This window comes from Pholis gunnellus, assembly GCF_910591455.1.
Source record: "Pholis gunnellus genome assembly, chromosome: 6".
Classification (NCBI taxonomy): domain Eukaryota; kingdom Metazoa; phylum Chordata; class Actinopteri; order Perciformes; family Pholidae; genus Pholis; species Pholis gunnellus.
The window spans coordinates 10,912,360-10,935,886 of record NC_136532.1 but is presented as its reverse complement, the minus strand read 5'-3'; the positions used below and the strand labels follow the sequence as shown (position 1 = coordinate 10,935,886).

General features: G+C 40.4%; 2 protein-coding genes across 3 annotated transcripts in view; both read left to right on the top strand.

Annotated features, from left to right (window-relative positions):
* Nucleotides 1-4,737, top strand: part of pcsk5b (proprotein convertase subtilisin/kexin type 5b) — a 50,951-nt gene extending 46,214 nt beyond the window's left edge. The window contains exons 20-21 of one of the 2 annotated variants that reach the window (XM_079161011.1): nucleotides 749-864; nucleotides 2,457-4,737. In XM_079161011.1, coding sequence (XP_079017137.1) covers nucleotides 749-864; nucleotides 2,457-2,563 — 223 coding nt within the window. In that variant the 3' untranslated portion in view covers nucleotides 2,564-4,737. Of the gene's footprint in view, nucleotides 1-748; nucleotides 865-2,447 lie in introns of both variants that reach the window. The other variant, XM_079161010.1, reaches the window with a different exon arrangement.
* An 11,076-nt stretch (nucleotides 4,738-15,813) lies between these two features.
* Nucleotides 15,814-22,352, top strand: LOC306696965 (proprotein convertase subtilisin/kexin type 5-like; the record flags this gene model as incomplete). Its single annotated transcript, XM_079160697.1, has 14 exons — nucleotides 15,814-15,871; nucleotides 16,107-16,167; nucleotides 16,257-16,402; nucleotides 16,620-16,826; nucleotides 17,089-17,172; nucleotides 17,411-17,597; nucleotides 17,691-17,905; nucleotides 18,472-18,714; nucleotides 18,820-19,053; nucleotides 19,143-19,323; nucleotides 19,413-19,630; nucleotides 19,821-19,921; nucleotides 20,116-20,323; nucleotides 20,715-22,352. 14 exons carry the CDS (start codon nucleotides 15,814-15,816, stop codon nucleotides 21,131-21,133), a joined length of 2,562 nt encoding a protein of 853 aa, XP_079016823.1. The 3' UTR covers nucleotides 21,134-22,352.
* Nucleotides 22,353-23,527: the final 1,175 nt, after the last annotated feature.

Genomic DNA, 23,527 nt, shown 5'->3' with positions numbered 1-23,527 from the left:
CTAGTCAGATGATTTCCTAATAAATGTTGCCCCATGTTCACACTAAATGTGATAACTGTGTTTTCTTGTTGCCTAATTTTGACCCTCTGCTCCTAAAGGATTTTTTCCGATATTTTTCCATCAAGTTTCTGTTCACTTGTTTAGACCATCCAATTATTTGCAAACACTGCTCACCAACACACACTGAAAGGGCCAAAGCAATGAACTACAGCTTATAAATGACGAGCATACATTTGTTTAAGCAGATGGTATTCAATGTTGTGTTAAAGTTGATTACATAAGTGCAAATACATACATAAAAACGTTCCCTGTCCTGTGGATTTCTTTTTTGGTAGGTCTGCTCTTTTGTCTCTGGTTGTGTTTACACATTTCTACGGTTTATGATGCACAACATGACATAATATATGCAGGAAAAATCATACATGTTTTAATGTCTACTGACCGACACAAATGGTTTTCTCTCTTTGCAGTTATTTACGCAAGATCTGATATAACTGTATGTGATGCTAGCTCACACGTCTAAACGTCTAACACTGCTACAAGATGTTTTGATTTGATTTTCGGCTTTGTTATTGGATTCTGCATCACTCAGATTTGTTGTAGTTCAGGGGTTTGAGTGTATATTAGAGAGCAGCAAATTGGAAATAAATCACTATATGGGCGAAAACTAGTGAAAGATAGATATGACATGTGAGCGTGTATAGTGCTGCATAGACTGGTATCTAAATCTTTATGCACCCATCGACAGGTGTGACCATAGCTGCTACGAGTGCTCGGGGCCCGGTGAACGGAACTGCAGCAGCTGTGTCAGTGGTTACAATCTGGAGGCAGGAGCCTGTGTGGTCAGCACCATCTGCAAAGATGGTGAGTTTGACAGCTTTCTTATCTACAAGATGGCCTCAATGTGTTTATTTCATACTTCTTGCGTTGCCTCTCACAGGCAGCGCTTAGTCATGATGCATACTAGTATGGTCCAGAGTGAAATCTCTGAAAAGGCTTAAACCAGCAAGAGCATTGATTTGGACAGAATCACAGCAGAACAAATACTTTACAGTGCAATTGGCTTCACAACAGTGTTTTGCAGAATAATTGCATAAGTACATATATTGTGGTCTTAACAATCCCAGCCAATCAAAGAGCCAAAGGCCTCAGAGGTTCACATTTACATCTCAACTCTCCCTGAGATTGCATTCCAAGATGAATTAAATGAGTATATCCCACAGGATATGAGAAATTATTGCCGAAATTAACTCTATTAAGTAAAAGCTAAGGATTTACCAATGACCTTATTTATAATTTGTTTGCTTGGTACTAACTTCTTGAATCAGACTGCCTGAAAGCAGGAGGGCTTGCTTTTGCCTTTTGTGCTTTATCTAAAGGTCTCATTCATGTTTTACATATTACTAATATAAAATCTCTCTGGGACTACAAGCTCGCTCACTCACTTTTGTTTTTTTAATGTAAACTCACTCTGTTCTTGGTTGTCTGTACTTTGTGACACTGCTTTGTCTGAAAGGTTTCTTGAACCATCTACATACACCCTAACCCTTTGTGTTCCATATAATCTGCGCATCTACAATCATTTTCTGATTTTGACTTGCTCTTTGCTTGCATTTTCTTCATTTCATTGCTGTACTTTATGGTCTAGTCTTTCCTTTATGGTATTTTCTTTTCCTTTTGGCTTACGATTCTTGCAGTGTAAATATTCCCGTTTCTCACTAACTGGCTGAGGTGATGGTCTGATTATGAGGCTTCGACAGCAGTGTGTGAGTTGCTGGTCTAGACATGATCTTTTAGTTAAAATGAACCCATGGCCAAAAAGTCTTCCAGCCTTTGATGAGATAAAGCTCTGAGGATAATGTGTTTACTGTGAGACCTTTCTGTTGATGATGAGTACTTTACTTAAAGTGCACACTCAGTCTGTTTCAAACCTTCCTATACCAAAGCTTAAAAGTGGCTGGTATGTTTAAATGCTGTTGATCAAATGAAATAATTGGCTTACAGTTTTTGCAGACTGGTGGTCCACTTTACTTTTTTTTTTTTTTTGATACACCAAGTTGTGAATTTCAAAAATCTTCAAATTGCTAATTGTGTGACGTTTGTTTTCTCTCTCTCTCTCTCTCTCTCTCTCTCTCTCTCTCTGTTTTTATTTTATTTTTTATTTCCTTCTCTCCCGACGTGGATCCAATCTCTTCACTGGACAACAATCATTTTCCACCTTGATGAACATCACCTGTGATTGGATCAAAAAAACTCTTCCTGTCACCTGAACCCTCTCCTGACCAATCACAATGCTCTACCTGCCATTCAATCATTTTTAATGGTTCTGCCCTGTGTGTGTGTTTGTGTGTGTTTCCACATGCATTTATATGTGTATGTGCATGTTCCCCCCCCCCTCCCCTCCTTCCAAACTCCCCTTACATCTCTTCTTCCTGGTCTGTGGAAAGCAAATGAAGAATCTTGGGCGGAAGGCAGTTTCTGCGTGCTCGTTAAAAAGAACAATCTTTGCCAGAGGAAAGTGCTGCAGCAACTGTGCTGCAGAACGTGCTCGCAAAAGGGTTGACGGGACGTACTCAATGGGCGTAAAGGGAGTGCGGGGGGGATGTGGGGGCACAGGGGGCACCCCTCCTTCTCAACCCCCCCTGCCCACTCATTCACAGTCACATAATTTATAAGAGAATCTGTGCCTCTTAAAGGGACTGCATCGGAGGTGCGATGACAGGACTACAACAAACCTACCTTTTTTTCTGTACTGGGACACACACATGTGGTCAGGGTGTAAAATGACTGGGACTTATTTCAAGAACAAACAAGCAAATGAAAACAAAAGTGAAAACAAACAAAAGAATAAAAGTGTCGGTATTTTGTGACCAAAGCATCGATGCCAAAATAATTGAACCTTCTTTTTTTTTGCCAGTGTAGGAAGCATAGTTTAAAACAGGAGCCACTCAGCCTGTGAATCTATGAATACGTCTGTGTGCATTTTTATTTTGGCTCCTCTTCCTCCTCTCTTTCCAGTGTTAACGATAAACAGATGGAAAGTGAATATACAGTAGGAAAGGCCCTGGTTTTTCTGCCTGTAAATATACGTCAAAAAAAAAAGAAGCTCACTCAGTAATGTGAAAATAATGTCTGTCTGGGCTGGCTTTGGCTGTGTAGAGGAGGGAAGACAAATGCACACACTCAGTCATATACACACAAAGAAACATATGTACCACACACATGGGCCAATAAACATGAACTCAGACACATAAATCAGCCACCACTTAAAGTTAGATACTATAGTGCCACCGTATTTCAAGACTGATGCACGTTACTAACCAAAATTACCTAATTTCATTTATTGAAAAACATAAACATGCCCTGAATAGTGTGTGTGTTTGTCTTTATTGGTGTGCGTAAGAGAATGCCATTAATTCTTAATGTAAGCCCAGACAGCATTGATTCATTCCAGAGGTACGAGAAGACAAGTCGATAGTCATTCCTTCCGGAGCTTTCTGCAGGGAAGGAAACGCTGCAGTGAGGTATAATGAATTTCTGGTACTAGGGATGCACCAATGCCCATTTTTCACTCATGATGCAGATTCTGGATTCTAAACCTTTGCCCAAAACTGACTATTGATTCCATCCATTACTGTGACAGAACAATTAAATATTTGTTGTCACTACATAAAATATAAAAAATATAACTCATATTTGTGACAGGGAACTTCAATTCTTCTGTGTTTGTTGGTTTCCACATGCCATATGTCACCCTGAAAAAAAGGGAATTTTCTCCAATATTTTTTTTTTTATCTGTATCGGTGCATCCCTACATGTTACTGTTCTCAAATAAAGTTTTAGAATTTCTACTCTTCGGTATTCCATTATCCATTCCATTATTGATGGAAATGCATATCGGCTGAAGTATTGCTCTACACTTTCAACACAGAAGGTCAATGGTTGGCACAGACGATATTCTGTCGTTATCATGTAAATGGTAAAGGTAAAGGTCTCCGACAGCCAGGTGGACAACAAGAGCTGTGGAGGTTTCACGTTCAGTTATTTCAGAGAAGGGATTTGGTTCAAAATGTAGATATTGAAATACATTTGGGAGCAGAGCGTTATGTTCATTCAACCCAAGAAAAATCAGAAAACAAACAAGTCAATCAATTGTTCTTATTTACATGATATCTGTCTGAACTCAAAGTGAACTGACAGCATCACTGCAGAACCAGGAATGTGTCCGAAATGTTAAATCATATTGAGCCACAACTGTACTCGTGTTCAAGCCAACTGACATCAGATGTCTGGTTTCTCCTCCTGTCTGTCTGTGAACCTTACCTGATGAAACTAGAAGGTTATTCTGGTGGTGCTGGTTTCTGATAAATATAATGTTTAAGATTCTTATTCTAATTGTGTGGGTTTTCACACCTGCACCATGAGCATTTACAGTGTTAGATGAATTGTTGTACTGTCAACTGGTTATGGTTCCTGATGATTTGTAATAAAGATTGATGACTCCCCTGTTTTGGTTAACAAAAACTTATTTTTGGTCATTGTTTAAGATGACTTGAATTGACTTTAGTTTGTGTGGTGGTAGATGCACACACACGCACACACACACCCCTCATATAAAAGCTGTTTTTATTGTTTACCTGTGACATATCTGTGACAATGCATTATTAATGTTACTCAAAGTCCTAGTTTTGAAAATCTTTTTTACTTAAGTGTTCTTATTAAAATGTTTAATCTGTTCATGTTTTTGTTTTCTTTTCAGTTTTCATTGATTATGTTGACAGTGTATTAATCAGAAATATTTCAACCATGAGCATGTTTCTCACTTCCTTTCCAGAACATTAGGTTTCTTCTTTTCACTCTATTTTTTTTATTTCATTTTATAAAGTATTGAAAGGGAAAACATCATTGAAATTCAGATCATTGCTTTCAGACACTTTCAGTTTTTCAGCGCTCGATCAGATTGATTAAAAGAAAGTTGCACATGCCTGAGGCAGGGCACTTAAAGGCAGACGTGCACTGACAATTAGGTGGAAGTTAAAATCAGGTCAGCGATGCAAGGTTTTGCTGCTCTATTATAGGTGCAACGCTTGAATGTAGAACTTAATTTACACGTTTTCTTTTATTGCCATACAGCAGCTATTTATATTGTAGCAGTAGATATGAACAACTCCAAGGCTATAATTCAAATAATGTAAACATGTACTACCACAGAATCTGTTCTGTTTTAGGAGGAAACCGATCCAATTATGCTTATTATGGGTAGTTGCATTTTAACCCATTAGACACAGTATATAGTGATGATGGTAGTACAAGTAATGATATAGAACATTCATCAACCTTCACAGAAATACGTCAATGCTAGTATTCAGTCATTCTAGATACTCAAATAGGTGTTTTATAAGTAAGAACTCCCTCTCACCCCCATACATACAACTGTCTTTTGTTCTATTGCTGTACATGCTGTAGAACTGGTATATTATGTATAACATTGGCAAATATGTAACCGCAGGATCTTTTTTAGATATTAGACCGGAGAGGGGAGACATGGGACGAGATGCAGCAAAGGGCTGCGGCGTGCCCTAACATTTGAGTAAATGTATTCTGCTAGAATTCTTTTCTATAGACCTCATTGATGCTGTCAAGGTTACGCTGTCGTATTCATTTCTTGCACCCTGAAGAAGTGTAAGTGATTTAACTGCGTTATTCGCAGGGTATACACAGGTGTCGCGTGCCAGTGCCAACTGTGACCAGTAAGTGCTGTTATTGATACACAAACTCTGCATGATAGGGTTTGTGTGAGGGGGAAACGTTCTGGACTTGCATGTTTTTCTACAGTCATTATGCTCATTAATTACAAATGTAAAAAGAAATGCTGGTTTCAGTCCTCACCCAATTCCAAACAATTGTTTCTGTTGCACCTCTTGTCATGGCTTTAGCTTTCTCCAGTGCTGATTGTAACCATAGTTAACATTATGACGCCATTTTTTTTCTTAAATCATATGGGGGGGGGCCATGTGAAATCAAATCTTAGTTTATCCCACTGTAGCTCATGGGCAAGCAGCACTGTGGCTCAGTGGTTATCAGTATGGGCTTTTTGTCTTTACTGTAGGTACTTCCCACTCCAAAAGACATCATTTGGTGATAATGCCCTTGAACAAGGCATTGGCTTACAAATTGTTTGGATGGTTGAAATACTGAGGACACATTTCCCCACAGGTCAAGCACAAGAAACACCTACCTGTGTTAATGTATACACAATATTAGATAAGCAATGTGGTTTATATTCTCTTGACTACTTGCGGGATGTATTGAATATATAATAATAATAATAAGTATGTGCAGGTATCAGGAGGTGGAAGGGCCAGGGAATTGTTATTCAGGACCAGGTGTGGTGGATGTCAGTGTGATATCTGCCAACAGAGCTCTCTCTCTCCTGACAGAGTAGACTGTCAATGTCCTCACAAGGTCAGCTAAGTCCATAAAAGAGGAAAGGTTGTACTCCCCTGAGTGACAGGCTCTCTTTCTTCTCCGCTCCATTCTTCTCCCGTCTGGCAGTGGGAGTCCACAGTGTCTGCTTTTGCTGAGTGGAGTTGTGCGGCTTTCCGTCCCTTGAGAACTTGGCTCCCTGTTTGTTTGTGTGCGTGAGTGAGGGGGAGACAAACAGAAAGACAGGGAGACAATTTGTGTGTGTGTGTGTGTGTGTGTGTGTGTGTGTGTGTGTGTGTGTGTGTGTGTGTGTGTGTGTGTGTGTGTGTGTGTGTGTGTGTGTGTGTGTGTGTGTGTGTGTGTGTGTGTGTGTGTGTGAGGGAGAGAGAGTGACGGCGTTTATTTGGGGGCTGTTTGAATGTTTTCAGCAGAGCTTTACTGAATGGGAAGCCACCGCCTGTTGTGTTTGTACACAAAGAAGCTCTTTTGTTTTGAAAGGAACAATTGCGCTTTTCACAGAGAGCCAGAGAGCACAGACAATCTCGCCACTTCCTTGAAGGATGCTCACACACACACACACACACAAACCACACAGCTCCATCCTTATGCCTGAGCCTGTGTCTGTCACCTTTGTCTAATACAAAGGTGGGATAGTAGACAATGTTTATGCTTCTTTTGTTATGGCTCTTTTCAATGTTGCTAAGTGTGAGGCTGAAGGTTGATGGGTTTTTTGGAACTTCTCTCTCAATCCTTTTGCAACTTTGTGCACAATAGCGTATATACATATTATGTGTGCCTGGGGTGAATGTGAGCAAAGTTTACGTATTCATGCAGCTTAAGATAAGATTATTTAGTAAACATGGCTAGTTTATGACGTTACAAGTCCAATAAGTATGAATTCTACTTCTGCATATTGTGGAATGATAATTATATATCTAGTGTAATAATGCTTTCAATCAATGTCAGTGACTCAACAATTGCTTTGCCAGGTGTTAAGATTTCTGGCGCCCAAAACTCCATTTCCAGCGTGGACTCCATTTTGCAACAGAAACTTTCCAACCTCCCAAAACCTACACACATTTTCAGCATTTTCAACAGTGGAGGATGTGTCCATAGGGCTGTAGGAAGACAGTTTATTCTTGAGTGAACAACAACATGCTACATGTTTCTGTTATCTGTAGAGTAGAAGTTTTGTAACGTCATGCTCGTGATGAAAATCAGTCATAATTCGTGTTTGTTTAAGTCTTGAGTTATTTTGGGAATCTTCACCTTGTCTTTAAGCTCATAAGAGACCAAAAAAAAACAATCTCATATCCAAATCATATCTGTCTACTCTAAAAGCACTCAGCAATTAGAAAGTATGCCTGACCGACATTTTCAAACTTGACGTTTTCAAAGACGTTTTCAAACCTGTGAAAAGCATTTGCACATAACATAAAAACAAGATAAAGAGGAAATGATAATAAACGAGATATAACTGTTATTGTGCGGGATATGCCAGAAGCCAGAGGATAATGAGCTGGACCTTCAAGGAAATGAAAACAATAACAACTGACTGTTGGATATAATTGGCGCAACTAGGACACAAGTCACTCAAGCAAAAAGAAAGAAGTGGGCATACACAAGCAGGTAAAGAATTAGAAATAAAGCGCTTTATGATGAAATGTATTGTTCACTATCGCTCCCCGTCTGTAGGAGAGTACATGAGTCGTCATGGAAATTGCCACCTTTGTGACGTTACCTGTCTACAGTGCATGGGTCCAGAGAGAGAGGACTGCACCAGCTGCCCTAAAGCACGGTGAGAACCACTGACATCCCCCCCCCCCCCCCCCCCCCAGGGGTCATTTCTTAATCTTTTCCTATTTTCTATTTACAAGCTATGATTCCTTTGGGTAATAATCTGTAGGTATAATATTCATTTCCGTTGTTATGCTGATGACGTGCAACTTTATGTTCCGCTAACTATAGCGATAGACACATTTTCTCCTGTTTTGGATTGTTTCTATAATATCAAATGCTGGATATCATAGAACTTTGTCTACAATTTAACTCCATTTTTGTCAAGTTCCTCAATCATTTTACCATTATTTGTGACTTTGATGAAACATGTGGGGCAAACTAAGATAACTAATTGCTTAGTGTTACATTATCATAAGTAATTTGTCCCAGCTCAATCTTAACATGCAATTCAACATCCATTGATGCTAATAATGTAGTGATGTTCATACAAGGTAACCATTGACCAGTGTCATAACATAGGAATAAAGCTCGTCTTGGTTTGTTGCCTGCTGTAGTTTTTTCATGTGTCTTTTACGATGACGTGCGTACAGTACATGGATGTACTGATGTACTGTTTATCAGACCACAATTGAGACAAAAATTAGCGGTAGCTAGGTAGCACATCCCTCCACCTCACTCCCCCACCACCGGCAGACTACTTCACCAGGAGGAGAGCAGATGGGAGCTCAGAAGAAATGGTCTGCCGGTGGCGGGGAGTGAACGGCATTGACACAGTAGAGAAGAAGTTGAAGTGGGCATTCTTGTACTGTATCTTGACTGTGTATACAATTGTATCTTGTTCTGTAAAGTACATTTACTAGTAGTATCATTCACTTTTAGATAGTTCAAACAACCTTATAAACTAATATAGAAAGCAGCTTATTACAAGAAGTGACTTATACTAGTCTCTTTAGCTTCTGGTCAGTTTGCACTGCTTCTTATTTTAGATGAAAACATTTGCACTGCTGAGGCTTAGTGTGCCTGTTCATTGTTAACCACATCCCTACCTGCAGGTTCTTTGATGAAGGACACTGTGAAATCCGCTGCCAGACGGGGCGTTATGCCATGGGGAGGCAGTGCCATCTCTGTCACCACACCTGCCATGAGTGTACTGATGAGGGACCTGACAACTGCACCAGCTGTGACAGAGGTACACTAACCTGGATCAAGATGAAAACCACTATTCCTTTTAACCTTTCATCAATAATGACACACAACAACAAAAAATCCTAATAAGTAAATCACAATTGCGTGACTTTAACTGACAGGACCAGTTATTGCAGATAAAACGATCTTACATATTTGAACAATTCATTTTTTTCTTTCCCGTCATACCAAACCTGCACGCTCTTAGCCTTTGAAGCAACACAGGTAGCATTTTGCAAAGGTGCACCTGGTGTTCATTTAAAAACCCATCGATCTAGCTGTGACTGGAATGTAAGTGAAGTCGTGCTTTTTTGTGACATCACATGGATCAAGCCAAGGCTCATTTGTGCCAGCCTCCACTATCAATCCTCTAAAGGTAAATTAATCTAATTAAGGCAGTAATTCAGCCAAGGCTTGCTGATGTGCTAAAAGAAGGAATCAGTCATTTGTTTGTATCCTCATGCAAAGGTCACTGCAAATCTCTCAGGGTTTAGCTCAGTGAAAGGACAAGCTGTGTCTCCGTTTGATGAGTAATTTGTCTTACTTAAATGTTTCTTTTACTTCTTTCATGTTATTAGGATCTTGTGAAGCCAATACAAAAAAACAAACCTTATTCATTAGTGTGAAAACAATTGGTATGATAAAACCGAACATCATCAGAGGCTCACAGCCGAAGAAATATCAACTTGAAGGTGGTCGTAATAACTGTGTTTATCACAGTGTCACAGACGGTATTATGTATTTACACTGGGAAGATTATGTTACGCACACACCCACCTACACACCCACTTTAAGATACCAGACAGCCAAGGAGAAGATTAACACCAGATTTCCGCTTCACGCACTCTCTCTCACCCTCACGTGTGCACACACACTCAATTAGCCGGCAAGTTTGTCAGACTGTTTGCAAATGTGGTTCCATTTAATTGCAGGTCTGTCTGAGACTCACTGAGACATAACAATAATAACATGAAGAAACCCTCCATCTGTCTCTCCCTGTGTCATTTCTCTGTCAAAACAACCTCTCTTATCATGGCCAGTAACACACACACACACACACACACACACACACACACACACACACACACACACACACACACACACTAGTACATACTGAGCAGACAATTATTGATACTGACCTTTGATTGTAATGTCGAGTCTTCCCCCCCTGCTGTCTCTAGAGGGGGGAAAGAATAAAAGAGCTACAAAAAGAAGCATTAAAAGAACAAGGAAGAGGTGAAGAAAAATGATAGCTTGTCAGATAAATCAAAAGTGTCCATTTCAAAATACTGGAACCACACAAGCCAAGACATGCCTGAAAATACAGTCACACAGAAGTATAGACGTTTCTTCCATTTTTATGGAAGCAAAGACGGGCTTTCAATTTTAGCTGAAGGATTTTAATCTTAAAAGCAATTGAATACATATTAAACAAGTCCTGAATAGTTCAAGGTAAAAGTGAAATACCATTTAATTCATATCATTGAAATATTTTACTTTGAAAACATGTATCTTAATTTATGTTGTGTTTATGTTAAGTCTCATTACAAATGCCAGTGGGTGGTTTCAATATTTGCAATATGAAACTTTTTAGGGCTCACAAAAGCGTTTGATATTCAAAAAAGTGTATTCAAGTGGCTCAAACTACTTTTTTATTTTTTCATTTAATTGTAATTAATTAAATTAACTAAATTCAAGTCACGTAGCTTAAATTGGATCGGTGAAATCCAAACTCAAGAATGAAACTCGACCATCTTGGCTTCTACGGATCAAGTCTGGATCAAGCCTGAATTAAATGAATCTTCTCTGGCCCAAAAATCAGCCCAAAAATATGGAAAACATTTTTTTTTACATTGCCTCACTTTGAATACCTGCATTCTATACGCATGTATGAACATATGTACTGTATGTATAATTGTATCCATGAATGTTTGTGACAAAAAAACATCCGTATAGACACTTTCAAAAATCTTCTCAGAACTTCAGTAAAAAAGTTCTGTGTGCTGTAACTGTGTGACCATTCAATGTTCATATAATGAGTTAGGGACAGTCTATAGGCTGTTTCTGTGTTTGTGTACATGCGTATGATTCACTGTCTTGAATACAGCTGCATATCTGTTTTGTCCCTCACTTCTCCTGTACATATTCTTGTCTTTCTCCATCTAGATAAGTTTGAGGTGGCCAGGTACCTCTTTCAGAGTCAGTGTCGGGATGTCTGTCCAGAGGGGTTCTTCCACTCTTCAAGAAGACGGTGTGAACCCTGTCCTGCAGACTGCATCATCTGTTCATCGGCAGATCACTGCCTCCACTGCAGCACAGGACACAAGCTCAGAAGTGGCCAGTGTGTCCCGTTGGAGTGCAGTGCAGGTGAGAGATGCTGGTTGAACCTCATAAGACTTGAGACATGCTTATTTACTAATGTCACTATGATAAATATATATATATATATATAAATATATATATATATATTGTAGATTCCACAAGCTATACACATATAAGGTGTATACAAATTTAATAGAATGAAATGAAATAAAACGTGTCCATGGGGTGATTCAGGTATTTTAGGGTATTCTTAATTATAGAAATGAAGGAATACTGTATGAAACTCAACATTTTTCTTTAAGAAAACAATGAAAATGCTCGAACAGACAAATACAGTGAGTGCTGATGTGTTCTTGCTTCTACCTCCTGTTCAACTAAAGAACATTTGCTGAATTTATTTAATGCCCTCAGGAAGATTGTAAAGATGAACACATCACACTTTATCACATCATATCAAATGTAAATGCCAGCCAAAGGAGGATTGAGAAAGAGCTGATATGCTTTGAATGAGATGCTTTTTGAGATATTTCAGATAAGGAGGATAAGTGGAGGTGGGTAATTTCAACTTGAATGTGAGACGTAGGTGAAGGGTAATGATGGAAAGTTTGTAAGTGAGGATATAAGATGTGAGCGGGCGGATGAGAGGAAGTTCTTATCATATAGCAGGCAGGTCTTAACAGGCCCCATAGACTGCTTGAACTCCGGAGTAGGTGAAACATATCTATAGCTATTAATTTGGCAGGTCTCGTCCTTACAGGCAGAGCAATGAAACCACATTGATTGATGTAGATAATATAGCTGAACATATAAACATTACAAAATGAAGCTAAAATGTAAAAGATGGCAAAGTGTGTAATTCTAAAATAAGACAAGCGCCATTAAACTGGCATCATCTTATTGATTGATGACAAAAAAATAACATTACAATGGTTATTTATGAGACAGGTAGTAATTTGATTGTCGTGACTGTAAGATATACTGCACTCCACTTAAAACAGCTGAGAATCATTTGTTCTGACAAACAAAGAAACGTACCGACTTGACTTGTTTTTCTCAACTACAAAACCGTATTTTCATTAAACAACATCCAGTATTGAGCAATTAAAATGAACTCAGTACTTTTTACAAAATGGACATGTTTCAACATTGTGTTGTGTTACTGTATGCATTTTGATATCTGTTGTTTTCATCAGGTGAGGTTGCAGACGCAGAGAAAGAGGACTGTGTCCCCTGTGACGAGGGCTGCAAGCAATGTGAACGCAGTAAGTACACCACATCGTCTTCTCACTCCTCACATTCTCTCTTCCTACCTCTTTCACCTGCATCGATCAAAGCGTAGAAATATATATAAAATCAAGCGCACTATAGCTTCAGCAGCAGTTATAGGCTGCAGCTATATGGCATACCACAATATCTTATACCTTGTAGTCAAACTGACTGTAGATGAGAAAACGTTCATCATTTCAGTCCTCAGGAGTGAGATACAGTGACATATCAGAAAAGCTTGTAATCAAAACATAACTCGTAATAAAGTAGGATTTACTGCACTGAATGCGTTGATTGTGTAGTCGTGAGGTGGGGTGGCTACATACGATGCTGCCATTGGTTGTTGATGCACCTCACTCTTTACTGTAGGCTCTCTTTCACTGCAAATACATCGTCATTGAAATGAAGATTGTATATATTCCAATAAGCCTCATTCATTAGGGAAGTCGTTTGGACAAACCAAAGACAATACCTTAACTTAGCTGTAAGGTTTCCTTAATTATCAGACACCAATAGAAGATGCCACAGGTGCAGAAGATCTCATATTGTTTCACTTTTTGCTGGACTGATGTTAATCTTCTCCATAAGGAACACTACCTGAAATCTAATTTCCGTCAGCGGCAGACACCTATTCCGCAAAGGGTTCAAATATTTTCCACTCCAGACTAAATGCCTCCGGTGATTATTTGTATTTCCACTGCCGGTACCGTCAGAAATCAACATACCTTTGTATATAGCAAAACAGTATGCTATAGGCTCTTTATCGAATGGTGCTTTGAATGAGATTAGTCTTTAGTGAACTGTGAAACACTGTGAAATGTGAAAACGTATAGAGTAAACCATACAGTATAAAATCAGTATAAATCTCCTTGCTTGTGCTCATACACCTCACCATGTCGGTACAAGCCACATGAAGACGAGAGCACCTCTTCTCACAGAAATGGTTATCGACATACCATAGAAAGTTGTTGTTGTGCTGAACTAGTCTGAGGTGGAGACGGGGGTTATTATGTCATTATGCATTCTGGGTGGAATATCTTTCACCACTCTCACCCGCACTACAGCCTCCCTCCCACCCACTTGCTCCTAGTAATCACAATTCTGCCAGCTAAACAAGTCAGTCATCTGATTAGATATTTGAGATGATTGGCCCTGTGTGATGCGACGCTACGGGCTAAAGCGAAGATGAAACAGAACGTGTAGTGTCTGGCAATTAATATGTGTGTGTGCATGCTTACACTTTGTCCTTATTTAGCTTTTCTAAGCTTTTGATACATTTTAGACATTTACAGGAAGACATGTTCTTTTCCTTATCCGATCAAGGGTCCAGGGACAGTGGATGTTATGTGCTGCACAGATTGTAATACACTTTTCTTTCATTTCATTGATGAGGCTTGCCTTTATCAATGTTCAAGACAAGATGACTCACACATGCTGTGCATTGCACCATGATTTGTTTACTTTGTTTCAATATCAACTACGATTGATCTTTACTGGTCATATTAGGCTTGAGGCAAGAAGTATTCCTCTAGCTCCTTTACTGTGGAGCTGCACTCAACGCTCATCTCACCTCCAGTTTTCTGCTGTTGCGATATCTGCACACGTCACTTTCTTAAACTGCAGTGATAATTTGAGGTGATGGTAAAACTGAGTTCATCTATCTTCACTCTTGACTCTGTATCACCTCTTATTACTGAGACTGAGTGCCAATCACTTTAATGTGTGATTGTTTGGACGTGTGAATGTAAAATGTAGCTTGTGAGTGCATGTAGACTGTAAATGTGTGTGTATGAGTGCTTGCACATTCCACAAGTGCATACTTGGGATGTGTATGCCAGTTTAAATTCTGTTGAAATCTCCCCTCCCCTGGCTTTCACAGTTAATATTCATGCAGGAGCTATTTTCTCTCTTCACATAGACACAGCCTGAAGGCATGATTTCCAGCTCCTCTGTCCCTCCCACCTTTCCTTTGTCCCAGTCTCTCTCTGTATGAGTAATAGCTTTCACAGGTAGTGGCTTGTCGACTGCATTGAAGTGCAAACCAGTGCAGTGTTAAGTTGTGGGTGCTGGGAGAAGGCTGAGAGGAATGGGGTGTGGGGGTCGATGGAGCCTTTTCTGAAGAGGATGAATGTCTCTGGGGAAAGTCTGCAGAAGGAGCTTTTATTTTAATATTTAGTTCCATCTCTTTCTCTTCCTCCTATCTCTCTTTGACTCTCTGTCTTTCTGCTTCCTGTCTGAACCTTTCCTTCTCCTTCTTCCTTCTCACTCCTTCTGTCCTTGGAGATATTTTGACATCGTTGGGCTAAGGGATGACAGGGTGGCTCTTCCTCAGTTACCGGTTGGATGGTTTTGATTGACAGCAGGAGTGAATTAGTTTGGAGGGAAAATGAACTTTCTCCTTTTTGTGTACAAAAGCAGCCTCTCACACACACACCTGAATTAAATATTAATATCCCCTGCCTAGGTTCCCCGGTCTCCAATAATAAAACACCCACTAACAGCAAATATGCAACTGTTTTACGCAACCTGTCACTCACATTTGAGTGTTTGTTTTTGTGTTGTTCAGCAAAAGTACACCTTCAGCGCAAGCTACACAGACACCACTTACTGCAAAGCACAACAGGGCAGCAGCATGTGACTTCTGTCTTCTTGAAGATGAGACGTTAGAGATGAACTGAAATGCCTGTAGAAACTCTTTGACTTTTACATTTGTGAGGGCTTCTGGGTTAAATTTGTTTGCCAGTTCTACATTAATCACATTCAGCTGAAGATTGATCTGTGAGTGCCAATACATTCTACAGCATCTGAACACGTTTATTGTGTGTTGTCAGAGTGCCTCCTGCTGGAGTTAAAGGAAACTGGGTTTAGAAAAAAATGACGGCACTGGCCGCAGTAGAGATCCCACATTTTTCCATGAACACTTACTACCAAAGTAATATTGTATTAATATTTCATTTTTACTGTTTTCAGTATGGTGAGATAGTTTTGTCTGTGCAAAAAGTGTAAAACTGCTACATCATATTTAAATGTGATTTGAACAGAAGCTACAATAACAAGACTGATCAAATATGCTAAATGTTTTATGTTGCCTTGAGATTGCATTCCAGAAATGACAATATGCCTGATTGTCTGGTAGTGATTTGTTTAATTTCTGCTCTTCACCACAGAGGATTCAGGAGATCAGGCGCAGGAAACAGTTTGTCTCAAATGTGAAGATGGTTACTACCAGTAAGTCTCTTCGGTTTAACTTTAGTTTCATTGAATTGCACCCCTATATTCGTATGTCTTCATATTGATGCTCTCTGTCTGTCTATCAGGTTAGGCACAGACTGTCATCAGTCCTGTCCAGATCGGACCCACAGTGTGACCGACACCATGGTGTGTGCTCCATGTGAAGAAAAACAATGTGCAATCTGCGACGAGTCCCAGTGCTACTGGTGTGAAGAGGGATTCTATGTCTCTGGTAAACATTTGAACCATTTATCACTTTGGGTTGTGGTGTGAATGTCAACTATAGACATTTCTGCCGAAACTGTGATCGGCATTCGGTTTGAATATATATTTTTTAAGAACTGTACACGTTACAGTAAAATTCCCCATCTATTGGCGTCTATCACAAACATCCAAGTTGGAAAAAGTGTTATTGAAAGAAAAGTAAAAATGTGTATTTGTGTATCCAGATGACAAGTGTGTGGATCACTGTGAGGAAGGTTTCTTTGTGGATGAGGAGAGCCGGGACTGTGAGCTTTGTCACCGCACCTGTCGTACCTGCGGAGGGCCACAATATGACGACTGTGACTCCTGCGAGGACGGAGTCATACTGAAGAACGGGGAGTGTGTAAAGGACAGACAACTTGCTTTCTGCCCTGAGACACACTTCAGAAACAGTATGGAGAAGTACTAAATGTTGTCAACATTACCTACTTGTCTCTACTTGTAAAATGTGATGCTGACTTACGACAACTTTCCTCACTTAAACATCAAACCCAAATGGTGAAACATGCAGTGAGATTTGTATTTTCTATCTTTCATTAGGCACTCAGCAACACATGCTTTAGTCTATTTTTCATCCCCTCATTTCCTCCTCTCTTCCATGTCATTCATGTCTGCATATTTTATGCTGGTTTCCTTTTTGCTGTTCACCGTCAGGTCAGGGCGAATGTGAGCTGTGCCACTCCACCTGTAAGACTTGCTCTGCTGCAGGGAAGGAGGACTGCAACAGCTGCTATTCTGGTAAGCGTTTGCTGCTTCTATGCTTCTTTGCTCCTGAATCTACAAAAGGTTTGGTGGGCTTGTCTTAAATGTTTTAGACAAACTTGCCATCAAAGTACATGTTTTTCTTTAGATGGTGATGTGAGACAGGATGATTAATAATCTGCCTTAAATTTAAATAAGCTTTCGACCACTGATGATCTTTGTGCCCATTTGTTTTCTTTTGTCAGTGCTGCGATTTGTCTTTCTTTGTCTTCAGGTCGGTTTTTGACTGCCCATCAGACCTGCTTGTACCGTTGTCCATCTGGTACTTTTGCCAACAAGACGTCCAGCCAGTGTGAAGACTGCTCAAAAGGGTGTGTCACGTGCCAGGATGCTCAGCAGTGCCAGCGCTGTCGCAGTGGGCTTTACCTCCACAATGGAGTGTGTGTGGTGGATTGTCAGAGGTGCTTGTTCTGTTTTCACATTTCTTGACTCGCACATGAACACACACCATCATGATATATCAATGGTACCTCATTCTCGCCTCTCTTTCCCAGAGGGTTTCCTCAAGGTGGTGTATGCCAGCTGTGTGCCCCAGGGTGTGCATCCTGCCAGGGAAATTCCTCTCACTGTCTGAGCTGTGAGAAACAGTACTTGCTGCTGGACCACTCCTGCAGGTCTCACTGTCCAGAGGGCTATTACGCCACCGAGACAGAATGCCCTCGCTGTCCAGCTCACTGTGGAGAGTGCAATCAAGATGGCCTGTGTAAGAGTAAGTACGCTGGGTGTAGCAGTGGAGTGGAGGGTAGATAAATGGAAGACTTGGAGAGGAGGATTAAAGAGGGGCGTTTTTGAAAGGTGACTTAGTTTAGCGATGAAGTAGCTGAACAGAGGAGAAGGAAGATGAGGAGGAAATGCAGAATGATTGTTCTCTACTCACTGGACTGCAAATAGTTATGCCATGAAGCTTACGTGTAAGATTGGAAGGTATAGGAAGTGAGGACCAGAGGAAAATCAGATGAGAAGAAGGATGGAGGAATACAGAAGACATTGGAGAGAAGACGTTGAAGAGTTGGGGAAAGATAAAACCAACGTTTGTCAGGGTCAGAGTATCATTAGTAGTAGTACCTATAATGACATGACAATGTTTTTTCTAAATATATATGTTCTTTTGATTATGTATGTAGTGTTAGCATCGTTGTTAAACACAAACAAGCGTTTTATTTATGACTGCTTTTTGTTGTAGAAGTAAAAAGTGGATAAGAAGAACAAGCCAGTATAAGGATTATAGGGCTGCCTGAGGGGATGAAGAGATTAAAATGTTCTTCTCTCTCCCAGAGTGTGCTCAGTACTACTTCCTCCATGAGGGTAAGTGTGTGGACGATTGTCCCGATGGCTACTATGCCAGCGAGGAGCAACAGGAGTGTGTGCGTTGCCATGCTGATTGTGCCTCTTGTGACGGACCGAGCTTTGATGACTGTGATGTGTGTCGCAACCCGAAAGCTGTCCGTTACAATGGAGAGTGTCTGGCTAAGTGTCCCAACAGCACTTACTATGACGCGACTACCAATGAATGCAGAGGTAGGGCAGGTGGAAGTTTATATTAATCATTCAACATAAACTAAGGCTCTACTCCATCACTACTAGAGTTCTTCGTCTGTGTCTCATTGCTTTTCATTTTCCTAGATTGTGACAGGTCATGTCTGACCTGCTCAGGCCACGAGCCCTCATCGTGCCTCAGCTGCGATACCAACAGGCGTAAAGATGCCAGCGGACACTGTGTGTGGTTCATTCAGTGCTCTTTGCGCTCATACATGGACCATAATGGGCAGTGCCAACAGTGTCACAAACTCTGTCATCGCTGTTCTGGACCGGGCAAAGACCACTGCCTCAGCTGCAACGAGCCACACTACCTACTGAGTAAATTATAGCAATAGTAAATGATATGCTTCTTATACAGCCAATGTAAACTTCTCGTTTTTTTTTAAATGAAACTTTGTGTCCATTAGACAACACATGTGTGCAGGAGTGTCCTGTGGGTTACTATGCAGAGGACAAAGACGAACGTGTGTGTGAGCGCTGTCACTTCAGCTGTAAATCATGTGTTGGTCGTCACAGTTTGCAGTGTGTCAACTGTAAATCTGGATTCTTCAGGCAGGGAAGCAGCTGCGTCGAAACCTGTTCAGAGAGGTTAAAAGAACATACAGACACACAAAATGAAATCTTCTTTTTCCTCAAAGTACATCACAAACTAAACTGATATCCTCTCTCCTTGTCAGTCACTTTGGCAACACCAGCACCATGGTTTGTGACCGATGTGACCCCTCTTGTAGCCAGTGTTGGGGTCGTGGTAACAGAAACTGTCTGAGCTGTCGGGAGGACTACGTCTACCTGAGGCAGTGGGGACAGTGCCTGCCGAGCTGCCCTCCAAGCTTCTACCAACGCAGCCGGTCCAATACCTGCCACAAGTGTCACCCCACCTGCAAAACCTGCAGTGGTAAAGGAAGCCTGTCATGGCTTATATCTGCCATGTGTTGTTGTTTTGGCGGGGGACTGTGTTTTGGAGTGACTTCCTATAATTGAACATGAACAATGTCACAGTTTCCAAGACCTCTAGACTACTATTTTCATAGTCACCACCCAGTTCAGCCATGTGATGACATTTGACCGTATTTCTCTCCTTCCAGATGGGGGCGCTCTGGCCTGTCAGTCCTGTTATGACGGCTACAAGTTTATGGGAGGCATCTGTCAATCCCAATGTCTTGTAGGCTATTATGCTGATTCAAAGGTGAGAAATCGTGTGTGTTGCTGAATTTACAAAGTGTGTTTTTGTTTATAATCAAACTCGCATTACTCTCTGGAAAAATGAACAATATATTAGCCCTATAGCCGCAGTTATAGGCTGCTTTGTAAGTCCTGGAGCAGTTGAAGATAAAATGTGGCATTCAGTGTGCAGTGTAACAAATTCTTCTGTTGCTTTAGGGCTCTGAGTCCGAAAGTGATAAGCCAAACTGCAAGGCATGTGACCCGTCCTGCATTGACTGCCGGGGTCCCAGCATGTGGAGCTGCACAGTGTGCCCCGCACTCCAGATCTTGTCTGACGGCCGCTGCTTGTCCTGCTGTGGAAATGAGACACGCAATGATGACCAACCAATACCCAGGGAGTGCTGTGACTGCAAGGTCTCACGAGGTAAACCAGAACCCACACTGGAACCGTCTTTTAATAAAACACGCACTTGCTCCTTGAAAATAGTGGTTTACTTGTGTGTGAGTCATCTGTTTCAGGGCATATCATTTGCTATGGTTACCACACTGTGTAATTGATCTAATTGATAGCCATCCCACTACATAGACATGAGTTTCATTTTCCTGCCAAACATAGTTTCCAGTACGGAAATAATTTCACATTGATTTCACAAAGAATGTTCCAAGCTTTCATGGCCTTTGGCCATCACAGACAAGACAGCGTTCAACTAAAACAAAAGTCTTGTATAAAACACTCATGCCAGACAAACCCAGTATACAGATTACATTTCTTATTTTAAGTAACCTAATGGTGTGCTCCATCTCCTTCTTCTCAGAGGAGTGCAACCTGGGTGTCAACTTTGTGATGAAAGAAGCTGAGGTCTCAGAGGCTGAAGGTAGATCTGCCAAACTCTTTGTCACTGCCTGTGTTCTGATCATCCTCTCTGTGGGCGGTGGGATCTTCCTCTTCCTCAATGCTCGATCTAAATCCCTTGCCATCGTACCCAAAACCAAAGCGGGAGGCTATGAGAAACTGTGCACCAATGTAGGCATTGCCTCACAACCCACCACCTCTTCGTTTGGGGAATACAGCGACCGAACGGTTGCATGTGAGGATAATGACGAAGATGATGAGGACGAAGATATTGTGTACATGGGACAAGATGGGACAGTGTATCGGAAGTTCAAGTACGGACTCTTGGATGAGGACGAGATTGAACTGGAGTACGATGACGAGAGCTACTCATACGGTTGAAGAGAAAGCCCTGAGTGGAGAGAAGTAGCTCTGCCTTACGTATCATTGGAGACTAAACATGTTGTCAAAGTTGTTTCTCACAATTCCTCAGATACGTAATGTTCATTTCATTCTTTTTTTAAAAGTTGGATCTCTTCAGATCATGTTGGCACAATCAGCAGGTGGAGCAGTCATTGGTCAAGGAGGCTGACAATTTCTCAGCAATGTTTTTCAATGATATTACATTTCAAAGACATTGTAGTCATACCAGCCAGTTACCAATCAATATGCTAATATGTTATGATATTTATGATGGCTGCAACTGAAATTTTAGAGAAGTCATTGTGCCCATTGTCTGAAACGTCAAACAAAATATGACTGCTGGGTCAAATAGGATGTAGACTTACTAGTGGTCTAGCCTCAACATCGATACGTTTGTTGGATTATGCAACCTATTCCTTTGTTTGGGATTAAGAGTTTGATTTCTTCTTTTAGTCACACACCTCTGGGGAAGTTGTATATGTGCTGACAATCATATTCATTCTCATGTGTTTGTTTACATTTTCTAGAATAATTTGTATCATAAAATGATATGGTAGTCATTGTCCACTTATATTGCCTCGGAAAAAATCTTAATAAAGTATACATTCATGTTAGTTAAAATTTGCAGAGTTAGATTTTTATCCTTGATTTTTCAACACAGTGACACATAACTCCACATTTGGACAGATTGCTAATGTAATATACTTTCTCTGTTTCTGCATCATCTGGTATAAAGCTCAAATGAATCAGTTGTAACATTTCTCTCAGTAGTTTCTGTGTTTAAACTGGACTTTGTATCGCACTGCAGGAGTGCAGGAACTCAAAGCAAACTTTACACTGAAGTACAATCTGTACATTGTGGGGTACTGTTTGGGTCTGTTTGGGTTAGTTTACACAGAGAAAGATATTTTCTCACTGGTTTAGTCTGGTTTAAGCCACAGTGAAATGCTGGCATCTGCATGTCTGTGCGTGTGTCCAGAATACTACTCAAAACATGGCAGAAAGTTGCAGGAGAGGTCATTTTGCAGGAAATTGTTCTTTTAGATTTCCTCCGGTTAGGTTTTTGTATTTGCCTTTTATTGCTGTCTCACTGGGACAATAAGAGGTCTGCGTAAATAATTAAGATCAGTCTCTGTACTTGGTTGGGGTGAAATTTGCTGTAAATCATTTTCATAATAAAGTTGGAGTGTGCACTTTTGATGAACATTTGTGTTCTGAACCTGCTGATGCAAAGAGGTGAGTTGAGGTGAGTGATAATTGCTAACACCTGGAGAGACAAGAAGACAGACACATTGCAGTGACGAGTGGTATGACTTACACATGAACCAAATCTACAATACCAGCCAAGCAAGCTTAATAAATTCATTTTCATTCTCGTCTTTTTAAAAGACGGGTTTGTTTCTCTCTTACCTTTTGGCCCCTGTGATATTTGATTGGAACTGCTCGTTGCTCCGCTCTCCCTACATCAAGAACAAACTGTCTCATATTTACCCCTCTGTTGGACATTAACTTTCCTCTCTGTCTCTTCAACACACACACACTTCACACACAAACCCTGAACATACATCTTCAGTAACTCCTTTTGGGACATTTGGACTATTGACAAAGAGTATCTGATAATTGTGGACTATGTCAGAATGAGTAATGGGACATTGTAATTCTTTGTTTTGATGAAATGGGTTTCTTTTGAAATGTGAATGATCTAAAGTGTGCATGGAAACTATTTGTTAAAAAATTTGATTGATTTCTTTTGGCCCTGAATTTTGGATGAAATGTTTTTGAAAGAGATTGAAATAAGATCTGCTCAAAACTACTTTTGGTTATCTTTCTTATGAGGTTATTAAATCCAGCTACAACTTAACAAATAGACAAAACATTGACTCAAGGGCATCTGATCCTGTCCTTCACATGGTGTGCTTGACATTGACGTTGGCTTTTTCTTCCTGAGCCTTAACAATACTCACTTCTTGCTATGAGACGTATCTACAGTCACATAGCCAATGGGACTGTTTACTTTTAATTTCAAAAGTGTGTTTGTGTGCGTGTATGATGACACAGTAGTCTTAACGGGAAACAGGAAAGAATTTCAGTTCTGAGATTTTTGTTTTAACTACATAATTTTAAAGAAACTATTAAAAAATAACTACTATTATCTGTGCATATTTGCTGACCCTGATATTAGGACAATAACAATATTCACACAGGTATCAGCCAATGATGTCAGAATCCCAAAGAGATCCCTCGGAAATCTAAAAAGGCCAGCCATGTGAAGATCGCTCAATATTTGATTCTGTTTCATGCTCTACGAATGTAGAACACCTTATATTTCCATTAGGCTACATCTTGCACGAAATTGTGTAAACAACAAAATGG